The sequence below is a fragment of the Rissa tridactyla genome, chromosome 5, assembly GCF_028500815.1.
Source record: "Rissa tridactyla isolate bRisTri1 chromosome 5, bRisTri1.patW.cur.20221130, whole genome shotgun sequence".
Classification (NCBI taxonomy): domain Eukaryota; kingdom Metazoa; phylum Chordata; class Aves; order Charadriiformes; family Laridae; genus Rissa; species Rissa tridactyla.
Window position 1 is genome coordinate 10967007 of NC_071470.1, and position 24737 is coordinate 10991743.

General features: G+C 44.5%; 1 protein-coding gene across 3 annotated transcripts in view; it reads right to left on the minus strand.

Moving 5' to 3' along the window:
* Window positions 1-24737, minus strand: part of CRACD (capping protein inhibiting regulator of actin dynamics) — a 140725-nt gene that overhangs the window by 3279 nt on the left and 112709 nt on the right. For all 3 annotated transcript variants that reach the window (XM_054204080.1, XM_054204081.1, XM_054204082.1), the window contains 7 exons: window positions 23802-23937; window positions 13331-13495; window positions 10421-10489; window positions 8924-9106; window positions 3769-7225; window positions 2086-2276; window positions 1035-1206 (listed from right to left, as the gene is read on the minus strand). In XM_054204080.1, coding sequence (XP_054060055.1) covers window positions 1035-1206; window positions 2086-2276; window positions 3769-7225; window positions 8924-9106; window positions 10421-10489; window positions 13331-13495; window positions 23802-23921 — 4357 coding nt within the window. In that variant the 5' untranslated portion in view covers window positions 23922-23937. The remainder of the gene's footprint in view (window positions 1-1034; window positions 1207-2085; window positions 2277-3768; window positions 7226-8923; window positions 9107-10420; window positions 10490-13330; window positions 13496-23801; window positions 23938-24737) is intronic.

Below are 24737 nucleotides of genomic sequence, written 5' to 3' on the forward strand. Positions count from 1 at the left end.
AATGTGTGGGGGCTGTTCAGCTTGGAACAGCCTGTAATGCCAGAGTAGCATTGATCAGATAAAAAAAAAATCAGATAAACCTTACTGCCTTCAATAGCTGCATTCCATAATTCTTGGCTGGGAGTGGTACCGGATAGATTCAGATAATATGTGGATTAAGAAACCCACACTATTAACTGTGCAACTTGCAAAAAGGTTTGTTTGACACCTGTCCCTTTGCCGAGGACTGGTGTTGGCTAGGGAAATACTTGGCAAGTCTCTATTTCAACAACCACCCTACGCCACCCCAAATATTATGCCCTTTGGGGAAGTATTTATTTTACCCTGCCTGCGTTTTGAATGTGTAATTGTTTCAGCTTAACTGAAGTGACAGATAAAGTAGTAGGTTCTGGTTCCAACCTTCGATACCAAATACTTGACTGGGAGGGAAAAGCCCTAAATTCAAAGTGACAGGCTACCTTCTACTGAATCGATTATGTTTTGCATTTCTTGAATGAAATGACACCACTCATTCCCATTATTCTGGGGGAGTGTGTCTCCTTGGCAAACTGGGAGGTGTGGGAACACAATATGCTTATTTTTCTAGACAAATACACTTTGTGGACATTAAGTATCGCTCCCCCTCTGTGCTAACCCCCAACCTAAAGGCAAAACAGTACTGCGATTGCAATTTACAGTAAATCAAATCCCTCTAATGTGCATTAGTCATGTTCCAAAAATACTGTTGGATAAGGCTTGGGGAAACAGACTGATTTTTTTAACTTGAACTGAGGCAGTTCTAAGGAAATGCAGTAGTGCGCCCTTAATAACCTGGTAAAACCTGTTAAAATTATGTACTTCCAGCATACAATGGCCAGCACACGAGACTGGGACAAGTTGTGTTGCTCCGTGGTGAAAGAACGCAGAATGCATTTGTTATTCTATGGGGGACAGATGGGCGGGGGAGGGAAATTGTTCGTTCACTTTCTCAGAATCATGCAACGCCATTTCCGAAGTGCATCGCTCCCAGAGTAAATCTGGAACTCTCACTCTACCTGTCACAGAAGTTGGGAGGGTGTTCGACTTTTTTAGCTGCTCCCGCCTTTCTAGTCTTGACACAGCAGTCTCGATTTTCTTCTCCCCTTCTTGCGTTGTAGATTTCTGCAGCGTGCTTGGTTTGCTGCTGCTGCTGCTGCTTTTATTATCTGGCTGATTGCTTAGAGCAGCCTAGAACAGAGAAGGGAAACTTCTAAACGAGAAGCAATCTGTCATGGAGTGGCTACACGTGAGAGATGTCGCACTTGGTGCTTTTATCCATCACCCGTCCTTTCCTTCACCTTCCTTTTCAACGAAGACTCAAAACACTGATACTTCTAAAACTGGTCTCTTACGACAATTATCTATGGCTGTAATTATGCACGTGTCCCTCAGAAATTTGGGTCTCATAACAAACATCAAAATATACCTGGTTATCCACAAAATCTCCCTTTTTTACCATCCGTGATATCTATACGGCATCACGGCTTGCGTGGCATCACTCCTGTGCCGTCAGTAGAAGTGCTTTCCTTGCTAATAGAAAACCACGGATAGTAAGTAGCAATTTAGAGAACGGGAAAGAAGTGATACTTGGATTCAGTGCCTGCTTTAGGTGTTTGGATGTTTCGCGTGACGGTTCATTTCTTTCATTCATCTACATTTTGCCCAAACAATACACGTTACGATAAAAATGAATTCAAACTTACTAATATTCACCTATAAATGAGTATTTCAGCAGTTATTCCCCAAGCGTTAACATCTTATTTACTCGAGCTTTGAAAGGATGGTACTGCATTCAGTTTTTCTGTTCCATCACCTGCGCGGTGGTTGTGCTCATGATTGCCATTAACTGCCACCTGATATTAAGGCAGCAGAGTTTACACTAAAATTGTCACGCTATTGCACAGGATTTTTGCAAAAGACTTTCAGACTATTTTTTACTCGCTGTCATTTTAGCTTTCGTGAAGCCTTACAAGCCAAACATAAAAAAAATAAAATAAAATCCCTTTCACGTAATAAAACTAGCAAACAGGTATAATTATGGTATCACTATTTCTAAAGACAGTTTACATTTTCTTTAGCCAGCTTCTCTGCTTGCTTCGCCTCCCTGGCTTGTCTCCTCTCTTCCCTCGTAGCTTGCTGCTCGCGGAACCCCTTTTGCTTTTGCAGCGCTAACGTAATCCAAAGTGGTTGCGAAGTCTCAACCTTTTCCATCAATTTAGAGCCGTCTAAAGAGTGCCTGCTCTGCAGGACGGGCTTTTCTGAAAGAAAACGTGAAAAGAATTGGTGAAGTAACGCACGTCTCTTGTCTCAAGCAAACCCGTACAACTTCTCTACCTTGTGAAGGCTCCGGAGATAAACCCATTGAATGCCACGCCATTCCTGGACTGCATGTCAAATCCTGAGACAGTTTTTATTCCTCAAGAATAAGACCTAATTCAACACACTCATACAGCTGTCCAAATTTAATCCTTTTTTTTTTTTTTTTTTTTTTTGTGAAAAAGCCTACCCCAGACTCTTAGAGCTACAGCCTAATTTACTACATGTACTCCCACTACACGAGATACTTAAGGGGTACGTATGCATTGATTAGTTATACCTCTTGATGAAAGGGATGAAATGCCACTAGGAACTGCAGTTCCCTGGTTTTCCAGTTGTATTTAAGGGAAAAAGAGCGTCCAAACTTCATCCAAAAAGAAGGGGGGCTGAACTGATGTACTCCCAGAAATGCAGCCCCTCTTAAAAAAATGTGGTGCATTTTGTTTTTTTTTTTCTAATGACCACTTGAACATTTGACTGTCTGTACCCTGGATGAAACAGGGGCTAGCACCCAGTATGGAGCCAGGAGTGGCCCAGAGCAGCACTGGGGTGCAAAGATGCTCCTGCAGAGCTCAGTGAGCGCGGAAACCTTCAACTGGCCCACGCCTGGCAGCGGCACCTCCAACTGATTTCCAGAAATCCTCATTTAAGAATGGAATTGAAAGGAAAAAGTGTAAAAAAAAAAGAAAAAAAATTGTAAAAAATAAGCCGCAGTGCCACTGAGATATGGTTTTAGAAGTGTCTTGATGCTTGCAAAATTCAAGAATGGAAAAAAAATATTGGGATTTCCCAATTAAATGCTGAATTCCTGCCTTGCTCTTTTGAGTGTCCTTACACTAAAAGGGTAATTTTTCCACTTGGACAGAATTGCAGGACACAGGGGCTTTCAGCCCTCCTCTGAAGAGCCACTGTGCCTACTGTAATTGTTCCTGTCACTGATGAGTGCCTCTGAAATGTGGACTCCCGTGCCCAGCTATATTGGGTTACATAGAGAATTTGCCCAGGACAGGCACTAAAAGGGGACCTAGATCTTAATATCTTTTAAGCGAGATAATATTCCCCTAAAAAATAGAAACAATGTCACGTAAATTATAAAAATTACTCCCTCTGCTCTGATGACACCGTTACACGTGGAACACAGAGTCCATCCTCTGACTAAGTAACATCTCCACCAAGGAAATCACACACGCGCACTCCAGTTACCTCCTTGAAATTAACTTTCTTAAGCAGGTCGCGCTGGTCACGCTGAGTTGTGTGTTTCCCAATTAAATTGTGGGGATGGGAAGTCCCATTCATTCAGATAACCCTAAGCAAAGTAGCGGTACTCCGCAAATAACACACCAGGTAAAAATTATAGCTTAAGACCAAATGTCTTCCTCTGGACCTACAGTATCTCATTGTGGAAATGCTAAAAGACCTTTGAAAAATACATACCTTTCTTCGGTGGCTCAGGCTTTTTGTCATTTTTTTCTCTCCATGGAATACTTATAGATGGGAAAAAGGACTTCTTTTCTCTGATTTCTTCCTCTTCGTTTTTGTACTCGTTGGGTGGCGCGGGGTGCACCGCATTTGCTCTGTCTTCTTTCCTCCAGCCGCCGTCGGATTCAGCTTTAACCAGCCTTTGCCCTGGCGCATCCGCTGGGTTCGATCGGTAGGTTTTAGAGAGAGGGGAGGCTGGCGGTGTCTGGCTGGCGGGCTTTGGAGCTAGGGCAGGCTTCTGTGGGACCAGTGCCTTGCATGCTGGTTTCTCATGAGGGGCTAAAGCACCCTGGCCAGTGGCTGGCAGGACCAGCGGCGTGCCCGCTGGTTGTGAAATCTCCACCACAGTCACTGGAGAGTCTTTGGAGTCTTTTAAAATACCGGTGACGTTCGCTTTCCCCGTGCCAGGGGATGTACTCTCTTGGGGAGCAAAAACAGCGGGTTCTTTCTCACCTTCTGTTGTGACTAGTGGGTCAGGCACACCCTCAAAACTATCCCCTGCACTGTACCTTTTCTTTTTCCTCTGCTCTGCCTGTTGATCGTAATGGAAACGTAAAGAGTAGTTTGTCCTTCGCAACTTTATCCCAAAAGGAGAAACATTTTCTTCCCCGTTTGGTTTATCTGCTTTTTTTGTGCCGTTGTTCTGCTGGTTTTCCAGAGCACCCGGGAGTTCTGCCTGGGGTAATTCTTTACCCGGAGAATGAGGAAAACTCGGAACAAGGAAAGATGGAAGATCTTTTGCAAATTTACAGCCTTCTGTGTTGTCTGCCATTTCACTACGGGGTTCCGTTTTCTCCTTAGCCTTTTCAGCTAAGTTATCCTTAAAAGTGGGGGCCGCATCCTCCTTCGAATCGGTGGATGGGCCAGTGATTCTTCCCACGGACACCGTTTCATTGCCTTTTGCCGCACTTACATTCTCCGCCTCCAAATTGTTTTTTGAAGCTTCTGAAAATTTTTGCCATGCTGGGGTGATCGAGAACTTTGCATTCGCAGAGAGGGTTTTCCTCAAGTTGCCGTGGGGACCACCCCGTCCTCGGGGTGTCCAGTCATCACTGTGTCTGCAGGCGCTTACTCGGTCTCTCTCGTTATATTTGCTGTTTTCTGCGTTCTTTAGGATCCTGGAGCGGATAGAAGCCCACTCTGCCAGTACAGCCTGGCTGTTCAGTGCCTCTTGCGTGTATTTCATTTTACTGCTGCTGGGTTTGGGCTCCTGGGGTTTTTTCTGGGCCTTCTCTGGTGAAGGAATATCCACATTTTTTCTCTCTTCCGTTAAGCCAAGTAACGATTTACAAGCTGTGTCCTTTATCTGGTTCAAGTTAACCGCTGTGCCACACAGCTGTGCCCCAGTAACCAAAATAGCTGTATGGGGCACGCACACAGACGACGGGAGCGTGTGAGAGCCCTTGCTGGACGCATGCATCCTGTAGTCTTTGACGGATGGAGAAGAGAGTCCCTCTCCTTTGGCGGGCATGACTGGACTCAGATTAACTTTCTGAAATATGATCTGTTTATCTCCAGAAGACACTTGAAAGGTGAAGGGTCTGGATGCAGTCTGCCTTTCGTCTACCTCTTGCCACCTAAGTTCTTCCCCTATCCGCTTTTGCTCCTGAGCTTCCACTTCTCTCTTCAGTTTCTGGGCTAGGACTTCTGCTGGTTTATTCCCTTTTTCTGGCTGTTTGAGTTTTTGAGGTCTTGATCCTTCTTGGACCTTCTCCTCTACGGGATGCATATTGGCCCCTGCAGGACACAACTGAGCCTTGTCCTGTTGCTGTTCCAAGGATTTTTCTTGTTGGTTTTGCTGAAGATTTTGTCCTGTGGCTACCTCCTGCTCTTCCAGCTTGTTCCATTCTTGTCTGTTTTGTTCCTTTTTCTGCTTCAGTTCATCTTGTGGGACACCCTCTGCACTTTCCATGTGCATTTGTTTTGTGAGCTTGTGTTTTCTCTGCTCTTCCCGTTTCTTTTTCTTATCCATTACTTGCTGGGGTTGTTCCTTCTCTGTCTTTTCTCCTTTCTCCTTCAAATGCTGCCTTTGTTCCTCCTGATTCTTCTGTTCTTTGAGGCTCTCCGCTTCTTTCTCCTGCTTTAGTTTTATTTCAACTTCTTGAAGTTCTTTCTCTTCCAGCTCTCCTCTCTGTTTTTCTTCCTTATTTTGTTCCTTGAGTTCTTTTTGTTCCTCCAGCCAATTTCTTTCTTCTTCCTCTTGGCACTGTTTTTCAGTCTCCTGTTGCCTTAATTCTTCCAGCTCTAGCCTTTTCTTCTCCTCCAGCTCTCGTCTCTGTTTCTCTTCCAGCTCCTTGCCCTTCTGCTCTTCCCATTCCTGGTGCTTCTGCTCCTCCAGCTTTTGCCTCTTCTGCTCCTCCAACTCCTGACGTCTCTGCTCTTCCCGTTCCCAGCGCTTCTGCTCCTCCAGCTCTTGCCTCTTCTGCTCCTCCAACTCCTGACGTCTCTGCTCCTCCCGTTCCCAGCGCTTCTGCTCCTCCAGCTCTTGCCTCTTCTGCTCCTCCAACTCCTGACGTCTCTGCTCCTCCCGTTCCCGGTACTTCTGCTCCTCCAGCTTTTGCCTCTTCTGCTCCTCCAACTCCTGACGTCGCTGCTCCTCCCGTTCCTGGAGCTTCTGCTCCTCCAGCTTTTGCCTCTTCTGCTCCTCCGACTCCTGACGTCTCTGCTCCTCCCGTTCCTGGAGCTTCTGCTCCTCCAGCTTTTGCCTCTTCTGTTCTTCCAACTCCTGACGTTTCTTCTCCCTTTCCGGGAGCTTCTGCTCCTCCAGCTCTTGCCTCTTCTGTTCCTCCAAATCCTGATATCTCTGCTCTTCCTGTTCCCAGTGGTTCTGCTCCTCCAGCTCTTGTCTCTGTTGCTCCTCTTGTTCCTGGAGCTTCTGCCTCTCCGGCTCTTGTTTCTGTTCCTCCTCTTGTTCCTGGTGCTTCTGCTCCTTCACCTCTCTTCCGTGTTGCTCCTCCAGCTCCTTCTGCCTCTGCTTCTCCAGTTCCTGGTGCCTCTGCTCCTCCAGCTCTTGCCTCTTTTCAGCCTCCAGCACTCTTCTCTCCTCTTTATGGCATGTCTGCTCTTCTATTTCCAAAGATGTCTCTCCTTCAAGGAGATACTGCCTCTTCTCTTCTTCACAACGCCTTCTCTCCTGGTCTTTCTGCATCTGCTCAAGTTCTTGGCACCTTTGTTCTTCCATTTCTCTTTGTTCTTCCATTTCTACAATCTGCCTTATCCTTTCAGCCTCAAAGATCCCCCAGTGATCTTCAATTCTTTTCTCCTCTGCCGGCTGAGGCTGCTTCTGCTCATCTCTGTTCTGGATTAGCTTGTCTGCTATGATGTGTCCATTATAACCTGGGAATCTGTCTCCATACAGCTGAATTTCTAGGTCCTCGGGCTCAAATTCTGTTATTGTTAAACTTTGTGATCCCTAAAATTGGGAGACAAGTTTGGAGTTACTGAATATCGCCTATTGGCTTGTTATTCTTTACAGTCAACAAACAATTCGTTGCAAATACAAAGCAACTTTTTTGTTTTGTTTTGTTTTTAGGAAAAACCCACTGATTGAGATCCAGAGCCAATGCACCCACCCCAATTTATGGGTCACATCATCATAGATCCCACACTTCTCACCTATTTGGATAATAGCCTTTAAAAGAAAGGAAACATCCCAACAGTGATAATAGTATAATGCTAAATATTGAATCACCGCTTGGCGTACACGAGCTAATGCAGACTGAGACCTGCCATTTCAAATTTACAGATGCCCAAGGAATGGAGCACAAGTTTCATATGCCTGTTCTACTACTTAGAGCTCCATGCTTTAAGCCTGAAATAATTAGCACCCGCTTAAGGGGATTGTTTTGCCAGATCTTTCATGGCAAATCTAGCTGTTACTTGCAGAGACGGAAGCTGTTGCCTGCAGAAAAGAGCTCTGCCACGCTAGCCAGGAAAGAACCGCTCAGGGAAACACAATTCGGTTGCTTTTGACAAATCCTGAGCCAGGATATCTTCCTCATTAGCTGTGCTGAGGCTCTGGGTCTACTGCAGGAACCGCGGGACCGTGCATGGACAGAGAACCTGGAGCTCCCCAGCAATACGGTGCCGTACCGAGGCATCCGCCGACTGCTGTTGGGCTCTCCGTGCTGGCCCCGCAGCCCTGGCACGGGGCTGCAATACCTGCAATAAACCCAACGCACATTTTCTTCACAGCTCGTTCCTTGTCTCTGTAGCGACATGGTCTGAAGATGAGCTGCGCCTGAAGAATAAGTCCCAGCCCTTTCTGTGAGGAAAACAGCTCAGCTAATGCCCTGTCTAGCTACCATTTGTCGAGCCGCCGTTTGGCTCCAGCTAAACATTCTGTAAAAACAAGAGGTTTAGATTTAATTTCTTCGGTGCGAGAGTGATAAATGCACATACAATGGTGCAGAAGAACGGACAGTGGCCTCTCCTGAACCCCACGTTAGTGGAATAGCCTTGTCCTGTCTACAAGCACTGGTAAGATGCAGGATAAAAAGCAAAATAGCCACACAGTAAGTGTACAAAGTGAGGATTTGATATTTCACTCTAGCTGTGGCAAGAGCTGTGTTACTTACCTCTTGTTCTTTCTTATAAGACAACGCTATTATCACTGTCAGAACCCGGGCCCGTTTTAGCGAACCCATTTATTTCCCCACACAAATTTTGCACTATCTGATTGCCTGTACCAGAGCAGCATGAACAGCGGCAGAGATCCTTCAGACCTTTCTGACCTACATTTTTTTACTAGGAAAACTAGAATCAGAAAGCTCTCCCAGTGTAAAATCCTAGTGGAAGCACCTCAGATGTAAGTAGTATTTGTCTCAACTGGCCATATTAAAACTTCTTGGCATCTTCTCTCCGGCTAGGGTTTCATCTTTAGGTCTCTATCTTGATTTTGAGACAAAATGAAAGAAGCGTGCTTTTTGTTTTGCCCTGAAGACAGAAGATTTGTCAAAGAAGCTTTCAATAGCTGTCTCCAACAGTGTTAATCACGGCTTAAGGCAGTCCTCTGTCTACAGCTACTCCTGGTGCACCCCGTTATGGTTATTTTGTACCCAGCTTCAAAAGCAACCCCCTTCCTCTCGCTGTTTGACCAGTGATTCAATACCTTTGTTAATCTCTTGTGCTTTCTTGACATCCTCTGCTTTTTTGGCTTCACCGACAGCTTGTGTTTAGCTGCACTGTTGTCTAGACGAGCAACGGCCTGGGGAACTGCATCCAGATTGATTGTTTCAATCGTGCCAGAACAGGAAAATTGTCTTTTTGGCCGAGACGATCTGACCGGAGTGACCTGTTTGTATCACAAACCCAAAAAGCTATTATTAAACTATTTGTACCATTTATATAAATAAATAAATAAATAAATAATACACACACGCCTTTGCAGTTTTGAATTCAGAGGAGTTATTAGCAGAAATTATTTCAAACCTCGTTTTTCCATTATACAAATCATGAACTTTGGACATGGAAGTTACAGCTGTAATATTTTCCTGTTTCCAGTACTAGATGTGGTTATACTTTTCACTTAAAAATTACTGAGACCGTTCTAACTGAAGTTTTTTCACAGTTTATCTCTGCTCAGGTGTTGTTGGGAACAGGAAGGGCAGAGGCAGAGTTTTAAGCAACATCAAACACCGGGACATTTTAAAGTTTGCTTACTGTGGAAAAAAATGTCTGCATCTTTAAATAATTTAGATTATACACTTTCGGCAAGAGAAAATCTGATTGACTTATCTAAGCATTATATCAGAACAGCTACAGAGCTGAACTATCTGCATGGGAGATGATTATGGTGTCGGGTCTCAGGCTGGCGCGGTGCCTGCGGAAAACCTTCCCTCCACAGTCACGTGGAGTTGTCCAGGCTCGTGCCAAAGAACGGCAAAAAAAATATAAAACAAGACAATTCTGGCTTGGCTTGGCGCTTTTTTCTCTTGCCCTTTAAGTATTTGGGTTCGGAAAGTGCAAATACAAAGCGATATAGCGAGACTCCTCTCATGAGTAAATGCAGCGGCACTGTATGTCTAGACGTGCAAGAGTGAGCCTGTAATCAGTCTCTCCCGTAAGGCATGAGCCCCGTCATCCTGAGACTGGCATTTGGCACAATCCAAGTGGAAAAAGAAGGCAGGAAAAAAAAAAAACAACGAAAACCCAGAAGGGAGAAAACATCTTCTGTAAGGAAAGAAAATCACATACATTGTTTCCAAGACGGCTCTGTAATCTTCCCAGGTTAAACACATGCTAATTAGGCAACCAATTACTTAAAAGCTGATGGAACATTTTGCATACGCTTATTGAATTACTTGTAGGCATAACAAAGTGGTAGAAGTACTTATGAAAATTATGGCTCTGTGATTAATACATCAAATGCAGGAATGCTGCAAGACTGGCAGGGACCGACTTCTGCTGTTTCTTCCCATCAGCTCTTACAGATTTCTCAATCTCAGTTATTGCTTATTTACCGGCCCCCAAACTGCGCATCGCTCACAAAAACTTGGACGGTCACGAGAAAATGAAACGTGCGTTAAAGCAAACACGGGCACTCAGGCTTCTAATAAGTGAAATTAGAAATTAACGTGGTGCGAACTGAGTGTAAAAGTTTTGTTACCTTTTCTTCCACCTCGTGTCCCGTTCCAGGCAAATTCATTGGTCTCAAGAAATCTGGAGTGTCACTGAACTAGAAAAAAGAAGATTACCACAGCTAGATATTAAAATATAAAGGATCTAATGAATACAGTTTAAAGGACTTGTGAAAACATGCAAGTTAGAGCAGGATTTTTACCCTGTTTCCCGTCACTGCAGGATTGACGGATAAACAACTCTTGTTCCTAAATGCTATGATTTTCTCTTTGTTGCTCCTTGGATCACTGCTGTCTCTACAGAAGCAGTTGCTTCAAGACACTACAAAAGGCAAAACACTCACGCTTCCTTAACAAGATAGCCAGGTTCCAAATCAAAAGAAAAAGCACAGCTTTGAAGGTTTTCAGTCAGCTCCATATAACTTTATTTCCGCCTGACCTACGCCTAAGGAAAAAACACAGGACCCTGACCAGGCATCAGCTCTGCCGCAAAGAGTTTCGGCTCCAGGTTCTTGGCGACTCCCCTTCCTACGAAGCAAATCAGAGCTCACCAGTCCCCAGGACTCCTGAGCTACCGACCCTCTCCAAGCCATCTCACAGGAGGGGATTTTTAAGGCGCAAGGCTTGAAGCAGCGTCCGTCCCACCCAGAAACATTGGTTTTAGTCATTATATCCCAGTTTTACTTCATAGCCCAATGAACGTTGGGATCCTGGTACACCAGGCGCCCATGATCGTTAGCATAAAGGCTGAAAAATCAGCTTCACAAATAGAGGTTAAATGAAACCCAGAACTCTTGCCATCCATCCAAGTTACTCGGTCGGGAAAATCAGGAGTCCCAAAGCAAAACGGGAGACCTGTTTGAAGTAGAGCAGCGCCGGGCGGTCCTGGCCGCTGACTCCTGGCAGAAGCCACGCCGTCCCCCCAGCACCTATGCAGGTAACCACGCAAAGGAGTTACAAGGCCAACAGCAGAGAGAGGAGCAGAAACCAGGCAAGGTGCTGTGCACCAGGAATCTCTGATAAAGCAATAGTGAGTTGAGCGCAGTAAGAGAAAAAGCCCAGTGCTCCGGCTGACCCCATGCAGGTACAACTGGTTTGACCATGTCTGCAGTCTCCTCTGAGTAGGGATGTTTGCTCCTTCAGTATTTGGATAAAGAACTCTGCAGAGGAGAGTTAATTTTAGTTTCAAAACGTAATATTTAAAAGAGTAGAGGTGGTAAGGACTGAATCTCTCCCACTTTATTACACAAAAATACTCTGGAGTCTTTCTAGTGCTGGAATTATTTTCTCCATCAAGCTGGAGGTCACGAGGTGACATTCGGGTCTCCTGCAGGACCCAGCAAGAAGGCTGTCTGCGGAGAATGTACGTCGGTACCAAACACAGAGTCTCGCCTAGTACCAGGGTGCAGAGCCAAAGCCTGTCCGAAATCACGCTGCACTTTTACTGTGCACAGGCTAGTCTTGATTCACCTTAACTGATTGCTTCAGAAGGGAGTGTTTGTGAAGCACGAGGAATATACCTTACTTTGACTGCATTTTTATCCTTCCGGACTGCTGAGGGAGAGGCGTGACCGTGCAGGTCCTACCCAAATAGAATCATAGAATGTGTTGGGTTGGAAGGGACCTCTAAAGGCCATCTAGTCCAACCCCCCTGCAATGAGCAGGGACATCTTCAACTAGATCAGGTTGCTCAGAACCTCATCAAGCCTGGCCTTGAACGTCTCCAGGGATGGGGCCTCCACCACCTCTCTGGGCAGCCTGTGCCAGTGTCTCACCACCCTCATTGTAAAGAACTTCTTCCCAATGTCTAATCTAAATCTTCCCTGCTCTAGTTTAAAGCCATTGCCCCTCGTCCTATCGCTACATGCCCTTGCGAACAGCCCCTCCCCAGCTTTCCTGTAGGCAAACACCTGGCTCCCTGCCAGATCTGACCACAGCCATGAGGGATGTGGTCACACAAGTGCTATATTGCCCCTCAAAGACTGATGAAGAATTTGGGCCACCTCAGCCATAAACCTTTCTGTGTGTTTGGCTGAACACAAGCACGAGCTGCAGAGGACACTTACTGCCTTTGCCTTTCACACAGCTGGCACTAGCGCCAGCAAACACCGGCTGAGCCCCATGCCCTGCTGTCCCTCCAGGATCTCAGGGGCTGCACACACATGGTGGCTTCCTGCGTGCCTTCCCCAAGGGTTCCCAGGCACAAAGTCAGCCTCCTCCAGGCAGGGAAGGGTGTCCCTCTGTCCCCCGTGCTCCATTCAGCCGTTACAGCAACACACAGAACCAGTCTCGCCGTGGAGGATTTGCAGAGAGCTTCCGTCACTCGCCGTGTTTCTTCACTGCCTGAACAAGCGCTTTCTGGACACCCAAACGCCTACAGTTCCCAGTATCAAAATCTTCATGGATAATTTGAATAATTATTTGAATTATACTGGGCATTTGGATTTAGGGAGGAGTCTCAAAATGTTTCTCCCCCTTCTTTGCCTTCAGTTCCTCTCCATGAGAAATAAAGATATTTACCCAAGACAGAGGATTTTATGGATTTAGGCGCCAGACCCCTCTCATTTTGGAACGATTTTTCTTTTTTTTGCCATTTGACACTGTGCACGATTTTCCATGCGGGGAAGTCCATATTTCAAGACGTTTTCTGTCTCGGGAAAAAAAAAATTTCCTGTCTTCTAGCTACGCTGCGAGTGATGTCTGCTTTGCTGGAAGTTCAGAGCAGACGTTCAAACCAGTAATTCTGTGGGACCCGGCTCAGGGTGCCAAGAGCACTCGCTTCTCGCCGGTCCAAGAAGCACGAGCTGAGAGATCCCACCCACATAAAACAGCCCGCTGCGCTCAGCTACGCCTCACCGGAGACATTTGTTAAGCCCCAGTGAACTTTCCTGTTTTAATACCACTATAGTGCCATGAATATGTCGATTTAAAGCGCTTACTTTATTACCGCTGTCTGAGATCACCGCGTCCTGCTGAGTCTCGATCTCCATGGGGCTACTGAGCAACACGTCCTCTACTATACCAGCGTTTGCCTCCCCCATTGTCCTCGCAGAAACTGTCATTTGTGGAGGCTGCCCAAATTTTATGTTCTTGGCCAACTGTTGCTGAAAAACAAGAAAAGAAAGAAAAGGTATTTACGTTATGAGCAAAACAAGCCAAGTCTAGCACTTCTCCATGTGAAAGCTGCACGGGAACACTCAGGGCAACTTCTGACTCCAGACAAAAAGACCAACTTGAGGCTCACGTTGCTGAAACGCAGTGGCCACCTCGTCTTCTTTCTCCCCTCAAAGTGACCAAGGTCATGAATTTACTGCATGACTTCCAATTGCGGGTGATCGACTTGAGTTCTCATCAGCGTTGCCAACTTTTGAAAACTTATTGTGAATTTTGAAACATTCCTTCTTTTTTATTTTTTTTAAATCTATGTCCTAGGTTAAGACTTTGTTTATACAAGCTAATTATGAAGCCTTACTGTTGCAAAGAAATGAGATCATGAGCCAAGTGTACACTGAGAAGCTAAAACATCTCCAAAAGGCAAACTTTTTCCTCTCCAGCCCCCAAACCCTGCATCTCATGCATTTGTAGTTCTTAAAGATATCCTAATTGTAAGGTTTAGTCGTAAGTTTTAAATGTTAATGGTTTGGCATAAGCCTGCCTTAGAGGAGGCAAATTCTCAAAGGAGGAGAAATCCAGCTTCTTTTAATGCGCACAAACACGTCTGCTCATGCTCACGTGCACTGCCACGTCCCCGCTTTCGCACAAAGAAGTTTATGCGGGAGACATGCAGTAGATGAATGGATGAAAGAGCTTTGCCACCATTTATTTTCCTTGTTGAAGTAATCTTCTCTCAAGCGTTACAAGAAGGTACTCTTGAATTATATCAAGCGTAAGATGAGTCAAATAAGTACTATACTATATAGTATCTGTCCTCTGGTAGGGTGAATTGGAGAAATTACAGCCCTGGCTACTGCAGAGACACATACCATACAGCCCCTGAAAGTGAACTTTTTGCAAAAGAGTTAAAAGAAATTCTCTGGAAGGAGCACATGGAGTAAGGAACACTTATTGATGGATTAGCTTCCTGAAATATTTCAAAGAATCATTCTCAGTTAGGAAGGAAGGAACCAACTGTGGAGCTATTTTCCTGCTTTACTCTCTCTTGAGCACAGAAAATTCTCCAAAGGAGACCTCTCATTTCTGTCTTGTGTTACTATGAACACCTGCAGCTCAGCAATACCCAGTTCAGCTGTGCAGCTTCTATTCAGGGGTACATAGACGGACCCCTGACATGAGCACGCTGCTGGGAGCTGCAGAAAATTGGAGCAGATAGAATGTAAAACAAAGATTTTTATTTTTTTTTTCCTATAGCCCATAATCAGTGGCACGGCTTAGGTGAGCAGCTGGCAAGGGAAGACGTGCTTTAGTAGCAGTGATGGACCTCTAAAATGATTCAGGTCAGATCAGTCTTGCTTGCCATCGTTGCCCAGGGGACTAGACCCTCGCATAAAGTTTATCTGTATTACCCCAAAACATTACCAGGTTTCTAGATTGAATTATGAAGACAAAAAGTACGTGCAGAGATTCCTTATAATCAGGTTATTAAATTAGAATAGTTTTTGTCAGTCTCCTCATTGAGTTACGCATTATTTATGCCCATTTGGATTTTGGCAGAAGGTAATGGAATTCATCTGGTACCTCATTTTGGCATAGTGGGCAGCTTTGAATGCCAGTTTTATTCCCGCCTGGATTACTGGCGGTGCACCCATAGCGGAAAGGCAAGGGTTTCACCAAGTTCTCCCGAGCTTTCGCGTTAGCAGTGCAACTCTCTGGCTTGAAATCTTACGTGTTTCCACCAGCGTAAATGAGAGCTGGAGAGAGCAAACCAGTCTTTATTAGATAGTGTGAGAGAGGTAATTCTGCTCTGTTCCCGCACGTCCCGTGGTGCTGGTAGAAAATTACTTGAGAATAGCTTCTTAATTTGATAACGTGTTTTCTAACTCGAGGCTGCTCCTTTCTTCTTACAAAAGCCGTATTCCTAGACAAATAGTTCTCCCAGGCAGAAAACTGGAACAGTCAGCATTACCCGAGCAACTACCCAAGAAACTAAGGATTTGGGCACCTGTTCCACGGCGAGAACATGCCCACATGTACCTATTGCTTGGAATGGGTTTTGGAGGAAGGGATGGCGTGTTATTCTCTTGATTTTCTGATCAAGTTCATGATCTACTGTGTGCAATGCATGGTGGGAGTTGTGTGGGGATGGAGCTATTATGCTTAAAGAATGGCCTTTTTAATTGTCATCAGGGATGCTTGAGAGCTCTGCTGAAAAAATACGTACTGGTCTATATAACAGTTTAGAATGTCATTTTCCTGATATTTCCAGGATATAGAGTATCCTCGATATTTATGCACTGTACACAGGTGGGTTTTTTTACATTACGTCAAAGTTTTAAAAGTTTCTTTGCTGAGACTTGCATAACTTAATTTGAATATTGAAGAGGAAACTTGTAGCTCTCACATTACTTATTTATTTATTGACATTTTTTAAACTAATTTAGCTTAAATGAACACCACTAGTAGCTTTCCATTGGCCGGTTTCTTTCAGTGCATTCTAATCTCCAAAGCTGATGCTGAATACCAAATGTCAGAATCTGAAATAACTTATTGTTACCGCTGAGCAAATTTATTCTTATTGCTTTCAAAGAGCAATGTAAAACCTGCTCCTTTTTCTTTTTAAAAATGTGCTTATACTATAACTACAATGCAATTATCCTGTCTCAAAAAAAAATCATACAGATACATTCTGTACCTGGTCAATTGTAAGAACCATAAAAATGCATCGACCCCAAAAGAAAAGAAAAAACCCACAACTTTTACTTGGAAGAACACACACAGTCCAACCCAGAGATGGAGAGATACATCAACGTAAGCCGCAAGGCTGTTGAGAAGAGGACGTATTCCCTGAAAAGCAGCACCTGCTTTAAATTTCTCAAAAGTTTCAGTTAGACATAAATTTCTGAACACAAAACTATAAATCCTCTGTACTTGAGAATCCCTGTGCTGACAGCATGTGGATGATGGCTGCCTAAGGATTATTTGCAACTCGTGTCATTAGAAGTTGCAGGCATGGCATTTTGTTCTTCTACCTTTGCACAGCCACGCACAGGGTATTTAGATACCCTTTTGGATCTCTCCATAGATGCATATTGGTCTCAGTTAAATGAACCGGCTCTCTTTTGGTTTGGGGCAAGAAGGCTTGTAATTTAGCAGCCAGAAATCACTGTCCTGCTCCGAAATCTAGCTGGCAGACAGAGCAGAAGGACAGAGATGAAGGCTTCCTGCCTGCACCTTCCACTTCCAGCCTTATCAACTCCAGCGGGCTCTCCCAGTCCCTCTGTTTGCAGCCAGTGGACAGCTATTTCTCACAGGATTTACAGACCATCCTCAGCACCAAACCAGCATGGCTACCACGTATGACAATTACACAGTGAAACAGCAGCTGGAGGGACCACACACACCAGGGATGTAGCACTCCAGGGACGGAATACTGTGAGCACCTCTGGAGTCCTCAGCACAAGAAGGACGTGGACCTGTTGGAGCAGGTCCAGAGGAGGACACGAAGATTGTCAGAGACTGGAGCACTTCTGCTGTGGGGACAGGCTGAGGGAGCTGGGGTTGTTCAGCCTGGAGAGGAGAAGGCTCCGGGGAGACCTTATAGCCCCTTCCAGTACCTAAAGGGGCTACAGGAGAGATGGGGAGGGACTCTCGATCAGGGAGTGGAGCAACAGGATGAGGGGTAATGGTTTTAAACTGAAAGAGGGGAGATTTACATTAGATATTAGGAAGAAATTCTTTACTGTGAGGGTGGTGAGGCACTGGAACAGGTTGCCCAGGGAAGCTGTGGCTGCCCCATCCCTGGAGGTGTTCAAGGCCAGGCTGGATGGGGCTTTGAGCAGCCTGGTCTAGTGGAAGGTGTCCCTGCCCATGGCAGGGGGTGGAACTAGGTGATCTTTAAGGTCTCTTCTAACCCAAACCATTCTATGGTTCTGTGATGTTGGGAATGGGATTATCAAGGTGTGCTCCAGACCAGGTTTACCTCATGCCTGAATTTTTTCCTATGAGATTCAAGAGGTGCATGAAAGTTTGTCTATTCCCACCCAACCAGGGCGGCTGCTGATGCCATTCAGCGAGATGTGAGGGGCAGGGCTGCACATCTAATAAAGGCAAAGAAACACCGGGAATTTAGAAAATAAATAAAATTAAAAGTTTGCACTCATCCAATTTTAAAAATCTTCCTCAGTAACTGGACCAAGACACAGGTCCACTGTTATTTCATGCAAAATAATTTGCTAAAATGTGATACTATTTAACGGACATCTTTACACCAGCTTGCCATTAATAACTTGAGAAATAAAACTCCTAAGTTAAATTGCTCTGCATTGGTTGGCACCTGCAGCAAATTAAAAAGCTTAGACTTTCGAAGCGCTCTTTGTGTCGGCCTACAAAATGCCACAGAACAAACTTTCCCTATTCAGCGGCAGAGAGCCCAGATCAGGCTGTACATCTCCTCTTTTGCTCCAGCTTGGCTCCTCTTCTGCGTACATGCCTGCTCGCATGCACGTGGGATTCAGCCCCCTGCAACCACATCGTTCTTCTGGCTCCCTGCCTGGAGTCAGTCCAAAGCCGAGCTGCCCAGCTGCTAACTCTGTTCACTTAAAAATCATTAAGAGAGAGCGTACTATTTCAGCGGGCTCCATTCAAACAGGTCTTACAAGAAATGCTGGTCATATTTTGCCTTCAACTCAAATACCTATTTTTCACGTCCGTTTGCAATGCCCAGATAAATGAATAAATGAAATTATGTTTTCTAGTTATATGTAATTGTGAAATAATGACTTAATCAATAGTACTTGTCTGAAGAAGAGCCATACTGTTGAAATTCCACTCGGTCCTGTACAGTCTCTCACAGTGACCCCAAACTCAAATGCCTTGGGAATATATAAGAACGGGGCGAGCCCATACTGAGATTTTGTGGCATCTGAGGGCTTCTGGAGTAAATAGCCAGTTGGGAAGTTTTCTCTTACGAATTTATTTCATAAATATTTCACAAATAACAGTGTTGTATGACAATGAGTTCTACAGTCCAACTACACATAAAGAAATAGTTGTTTTGGTTTGAAAGTGTTACTAGTTTCAACTGATGCTCATGTGTTCTCATGCTGTGAAAGACTGAGTAATTGGCCTCTATTCATTTTCTCAGTTCCATTCATGTTTTCATGCATCTCTATCATATTCTCTCTCTTATCATTTCTTTTCTAGGCTCAAAGGACAGTTTACCCAATTGTTCTTTCTATGGAAGTGAGCCCACTGCTTTATTCAAATAGGAAAATCTGCACATACCTAAACAAGCAAAACACCCCACCTAAGTGATTTTATATTTTTTTAATCGGAGAGAGAGAATAAACTGGAAAGCATTGTGTGAGAAGTTGTCTTGGTATAGCTGAAGGCTTTAGAAAGTAAACGAGATGTAAACTAGATGCAACCTGATCTAGCTGAAGATGTCCCTGCTAACTGAGGGGGGTTGGACTAGATGACCTTTAAAGGCCCCTTCCAACCCAACACATTCTATGATTCTATGATTCTAAATTAACATGTAAACCTACTGAAAGGAGGAAAATAAGAAGTATTACCACAGGTGTTCCGGATATTATATGCAGGAAGGGAACTATTCCACTCTCCATTGCTGGAGCAGCATGTGGTTTGGGGAATTACACTTCAAAAAAGATTTTGGAAGAGCCCAAAATAAAAGAATGCTGAAGAAGCAAACTGTATATGGATCTCTAGAGATATGTATTTGCAGCAAATCTAGAGGCAAATGAAGATTTCGGTATATGGTGGCAATGGACCACTTACAGATGGTCACGTGTTAAGAGCAAGACTTTCTGGAGAAGCCTGAAGATACTTAATTAATACGATCATAGGAAAAAGGGGGTCTGCTCCAGAACTGCTAGAATAATTAAGAAAAAATGATAAATTCAGTTTATAAAGTGAAAACAATTGTCAAACGTGAAGAAACCAATTAGTCTGCAGTGGCGCTAGGAAATATTGGCAGCAAAGAACCGCATTGTAAGAAATACAAAGCTGGGCAATCACACAGTGAAAATTCACTCCCAAGTCTATAAAACGCAGAGCATCAAATTAAAAGATAATAGATTTGAGGTTTAGCAAACGAATTTGTAGCCTTGTTGAGATCTGGGCAACATCAGACAGAAACAACAATGGGAATGGCTGGTAGAATACAGATGTGCGATGCACAGTACGGGAAGCACCGTCTTGATCATTGACTAAGACACGCTAATGACTAAAAGAAATGGGATCCAAAACTGAAGACTCATTAGGTCTGACAGGAAGAAAACGATGGGGGACATTCCTCATTACAAAGAGGAAGAAAATGGTGGGGGACATTCCTCGTTACAAAGCCAGGCAAGTGTGAATCTAAAAAGTGGACCTTTAGAATTTGACCAAGAAGTCTGGATTGCCAAGACATGTTTTATCATAATTAATATCCGTGTAATGAATTTACAAATTTACAGAGCGGAGGGTTTGTTTGTTTTAAACCATGTGGCCACATGAGACCGAAAAGGTGTAGCCCAGTAGATCCTAAATGCAGTAAGCCATATGCCGTAGTCAGCCTTTAACACTTCGTGCAGGTGACTGCCGCAGCCTCACGGGTGCCAGATAACCCGGGATACCTTCAGTGAAGGCAGGAGGTGGAGAACAAGGTGTCCCCCTGCCTCCAGAGGCAGCAGCAGTGACACACCATGGGTTTGTCGCAGCAAAAGGGAGATAAAGGCTTAGACGCATCAAGACGCTAACACTCAAAACAAGTCTCCATTTTACCTGCTGCAGGTTTTGTGGGTCTGAAACAAAAACTGTCTTCAGTTCATTTGCTGAATGTCATTCAGCAAAAATGAAAAAACTGTCATTCAGTTCATTTCTGGCAAATATCAGCAGAAGGAAGAAGAGTCACAGCTGCAAAATGTGAGCAAGTGTATCTAACGTGCTTTGATGCAAGAAAAAAACCCCACAGCGCTGGCTTATGAAAGGGAAGGACGTAAAAACAATCTCACAGAGTTTCTTTTAGGTTTGTTCTGACACCCTGCTAGATTGAGATTTTAAACTTTCCTTGTGTCTCATTCACAGTCCCATATGGGAGGTAAAGCACCAGATCCCAAGAAACTTCAGTGAGTCCCGCACTAAGAGCACCAGCGCCCGGTACCGTCTCTGTGTGGGAACGGGTTCAGGCTGGCTTTCTGTGCTGGATATTGAGAACTAGGTAATGATCAATCTCTGCAGATCCAAAGGACAAGGAAAAGACGGCTTTTACAGCAGCCGATGGCTGGAGCCAACACAAAATACCTTCAGGGTACACAAAGGGTGTTGGCGGTGAACAAGGGGTCAGGCTTTTCTCAGCCCGACTGCTCACACATGGAACCACAGAATCCCAGCTAAGTTTAGCACACGCTAAAACCTTTGAACACGACCAAACGCATTCACAGAAAGCCTGATAAGATGAATGCTGCCAATCTGAAAATCAATAAAAAAAGAAATGAGAGCTATTCCAGAAAGAACTGATTTACCTTGCGCACATAATCAGAGAGAGAGAGAGAATTCCTACAATAAGAAGCCGAGACGGTGCATACGCCGCCCACACCGCTGCAGAGTTTGGCACCATTACACGACATTTTATTGTGGCTTCGTCGACACTCCGAAGTCAGCAGAAATGCAAGGCGAGAAGGGGGAAACACTTCGGCGGTCAGCAGGATGAGATCCAGCACCGTCAGTATTAAATGGCTTACATTTCTAGTCCGATTTCAAAACCCTTTTCACCATGCTATCGGGTGGGCTTGTAAGCACAGTGCCTCTTCCAAAAAAGATTTAAGTTTTCCAGGAATGTTCACTCTAACACCCCCCAAAAAAATCCTGGAAAAGGATCTGTAGAGTTTTTTTTTCTCCGTTTGGAATACAGCGAGTTCAGAGCCAGCACAGGGCATGGAGTCCTGGCAGCGCTTCTTTACTGAGGAGCACCTTGCCAGGCAAATGGAAACTGGAAATGCTGTGCTTCCACCGTGACATGCAAGTCTGGGCAAAACCACAGTAATGCTGGTGTCGAAGCAATGACTTTACCAGGAGCTGGCCGCAGAATTGGTTTTAAGGAGTGGAACGCTCTTCAGAAGAGGTGACTGTATCCTCTTGTTCCACCACTTGAAGAAATACAGAGGTTCCCAGTGGGAGTGAGCTTGCAGAAAGGCACTTAAAAGTAGATGCAAGCTTCTGATAACTGGGGAGCGACTATCGGTGTTTTCTGTGACTGCAAATCATGCAGCAAACACAGTATCCTCTTAGAATAGTACATCAGAAAAAAAAGGATGGGGTATGGAGTGCATACAACCTTCAGACAGGAATGATGGTTCAAATAACTGGTCAGACCTGGGACTCAGCTCTAAGGTCAACCTGAAAATGTGCAATGGGATTTTGGCGTGGTCTTGTCCTAAAACTCAGGGAATAGTTGCAGAAATCATGGCTGGGGAAATGGGGACAGTTTTGTGCTGGGCAGCAGGTTTTGCAGAATCAAGAGGTGGCCCCTGGGCTTGTTATAAGGAGCCTTTCCATGGGTTCTGAAAGAAATCCATGGCCATTTCGATCAATATATAACTTCCATGTAAATACATAAATAATTAAAAGTGTCATTTGCAATCTATTATGCGCTTGCATTCTGTTTGAGTGGGTAGCCCTGGGTATCTCCATCATCAACAGAGCGGGAAAACAACATTGGAAATGTTGTTATAGGCCAAGTGGCAGCTATATTTTAAAAATTAACTGCTGTCCTTCAGTTTTAAATAAAAATTTAAGCATACTTTTGACATCAAGCAGCTGAAAAAAACACTCCCCCTTAAAATACATTCAAGTAACCACCCCAAAAAAAGGCTCATGGTTCATACAAGCAAGAGTGTATTGCTGGCTATTTATTTTGTGGCTTTCAAGAGTGACTATTCTTGCTTTAATTTTCTTGAGTTACCATTGGCTTAGTGAAGGTGGTTGTTAACAATTGCAGTAACTGTACTTTTTATCGCGTCTCTGACTTTAGTGAAGGCAATAATTTCCACTGGGAATTTTCAGGTGAGTTTGGAAATGGGAGAAGCCACTCCTACAAAGTGAAAAGCTAATGTACTGAAGCCAAGACAACAGATCCAAGAGAAGTCAGTGGGCTTCGTATACAAAGGACGCTCAAGCATTCTGCAAGACAGGTCCAACCTCACGTCTTTGCCCAGAGTCAGCAGTCATTTAAAATACAATGGTTTCTAGCCCGGAAAGCAGCATGCGTTGAATCTACCCGACCCAGGGAAATTCAAGCTGAAAAAACAGCACAGAGAAATTGGAGCTGTCTTAGTGTGGTTTCGACTTCAAAGTTCATCCACAGTCAGCAGAGACAAGGCCGTTCAGGTGCTCTGTCTGCTGACAGCACCGGGCAGGCAGAAGGAACAATTTCATCCTGGAGGTTGGATCTGTCTACCATGCATGACCTCTTGCTCACCAGAGAAGATGTACTGCGGGCAGACTTCAGAGGTAAAAGAAATCAATGGTGTTTTACTAGTCAGCTACAGGGTAACGGCGCGTACACAGCATTAAAAATTTATCAGCATTTTGACAGGACGTGTCAGCATCCTGAGCAATAAACTGAAACGACAAGGTCTAGATAGGCATAGAGCTGGGAATCTTAGAGATGTACAAGAAGTAAAGCAAAAAAATAGTTAGAGCCCTGACGGGACAGAGTTCTGGAAGGGAAAGCAGGTCATTTAAAGCTCTTTAGAAGCAAATATCCAAATGTGTTGTTTATGTAGTTACTTATGTGCTGTTTGCTTTGGAGAGATGAACAGATCCACCTTACATGAGAACCATTGAAAGGACAGGGAGAAAAAGAAGGAGAAAAAAAAATTAGGTAGAAAAGAATAACGAACTCAGCTTTGTGAAGAAGTCTCACTCTGCCTGCCATTCCCTGCCACCAGCACCACCCTCATTTTTTCACTCAGTACCACATCTGTAGGTCTCAGGCACACAGATCAGGACATGCCAAAACCATGACTTCAATCCAAATGAGTTCCACGAGATGCAGACATTTCTGCAAATTCGCTTGCAGCGTCACTGCCGTACCTTTCAAGACCAAACCCTAGACCTTCTGCTGATCATCTGAATTATTTAACTGGCTTTTGGCCAAACAACTTACATGGCTGAGAAACTGCCCCAAAGCTATTGAAAAAGCAACCCGCCTTTATCCACATTTAACACATTCTGGAGATAATTTTCTACTACATTTTAAATATTTTTTTTCCCCCGCTGACAATTTCTTACCTGAAGAGTTTTGACTTTTCCTAAAACGTTCTCCTGTGACATTGCTTGGACGGCCTGCTCGCTCTCTGTTCTCCCATCAGGTATGAAAATACTGTCATGGGAAAAAGCTCGACTGCCCATAGAATAATGGGAGGACCTGGAAAAAAACCCAGTCAAAAAGTAAATAAGCACAGCAATTAATTTATAAGAGTGCCCTTTCATATCATAGCTGCTCTGCTGTATAGATTTTCCCTCCCCCTTGCCTTCTACATAAAAGCTTTGAACATTCTTAGAAGAGAGGTATCCAGACATTTTCTGTTACAAAAAGTTTAACACGTTATTTCTTCACATACAGTTTTCTTCCTCAAAAGAACACAGAGCGGGGTGGTTTTAAGAGGCCTGTTGAGATGTTCAATCGGTTTTCCTTAGAAGTCTCAAATCTAAAGGTCACTTTTAGGAGACAGGGTAGATCATAGAATCATAGAATGTGTTGGGTTGGAAGGGACCTTTAAAGGTCACCTAGTCCAACCCCCCTGCAGTAAGCAGGGACATCTTTGATGATGATGATGACGATGATGCATACATTAACAGACTGCATAGTTAAGAAAGCCTGCAGTCGTCGTGCTTAGTCAGGCCGAGGCCCAGAAGAAAGACAGCAGGTCCCAAGCAAAGGAACCCCTATAACACACAAAAAAGAGGTGATACGCTCTAGTAACCTGCTTCTAAAGAGCTGCCTCGTTCCGCTGATTGCTTAGCGGTTCCACAAGTGTGATCACACTGACAATAAAATGTTATCTTCAAACCCCTGGACTGATACGAAGCTTATTACACCATCTCGTGTGGGTTCGATTAGCACAAAGGGCGAGAGATGCTCGTGCGTTACTGTTAAACCAGGTACCAATGCCGAGGAGGAGAGCGCGTCACGCGTGACCTAGTTGTATGGCGGCTCTAAATCCA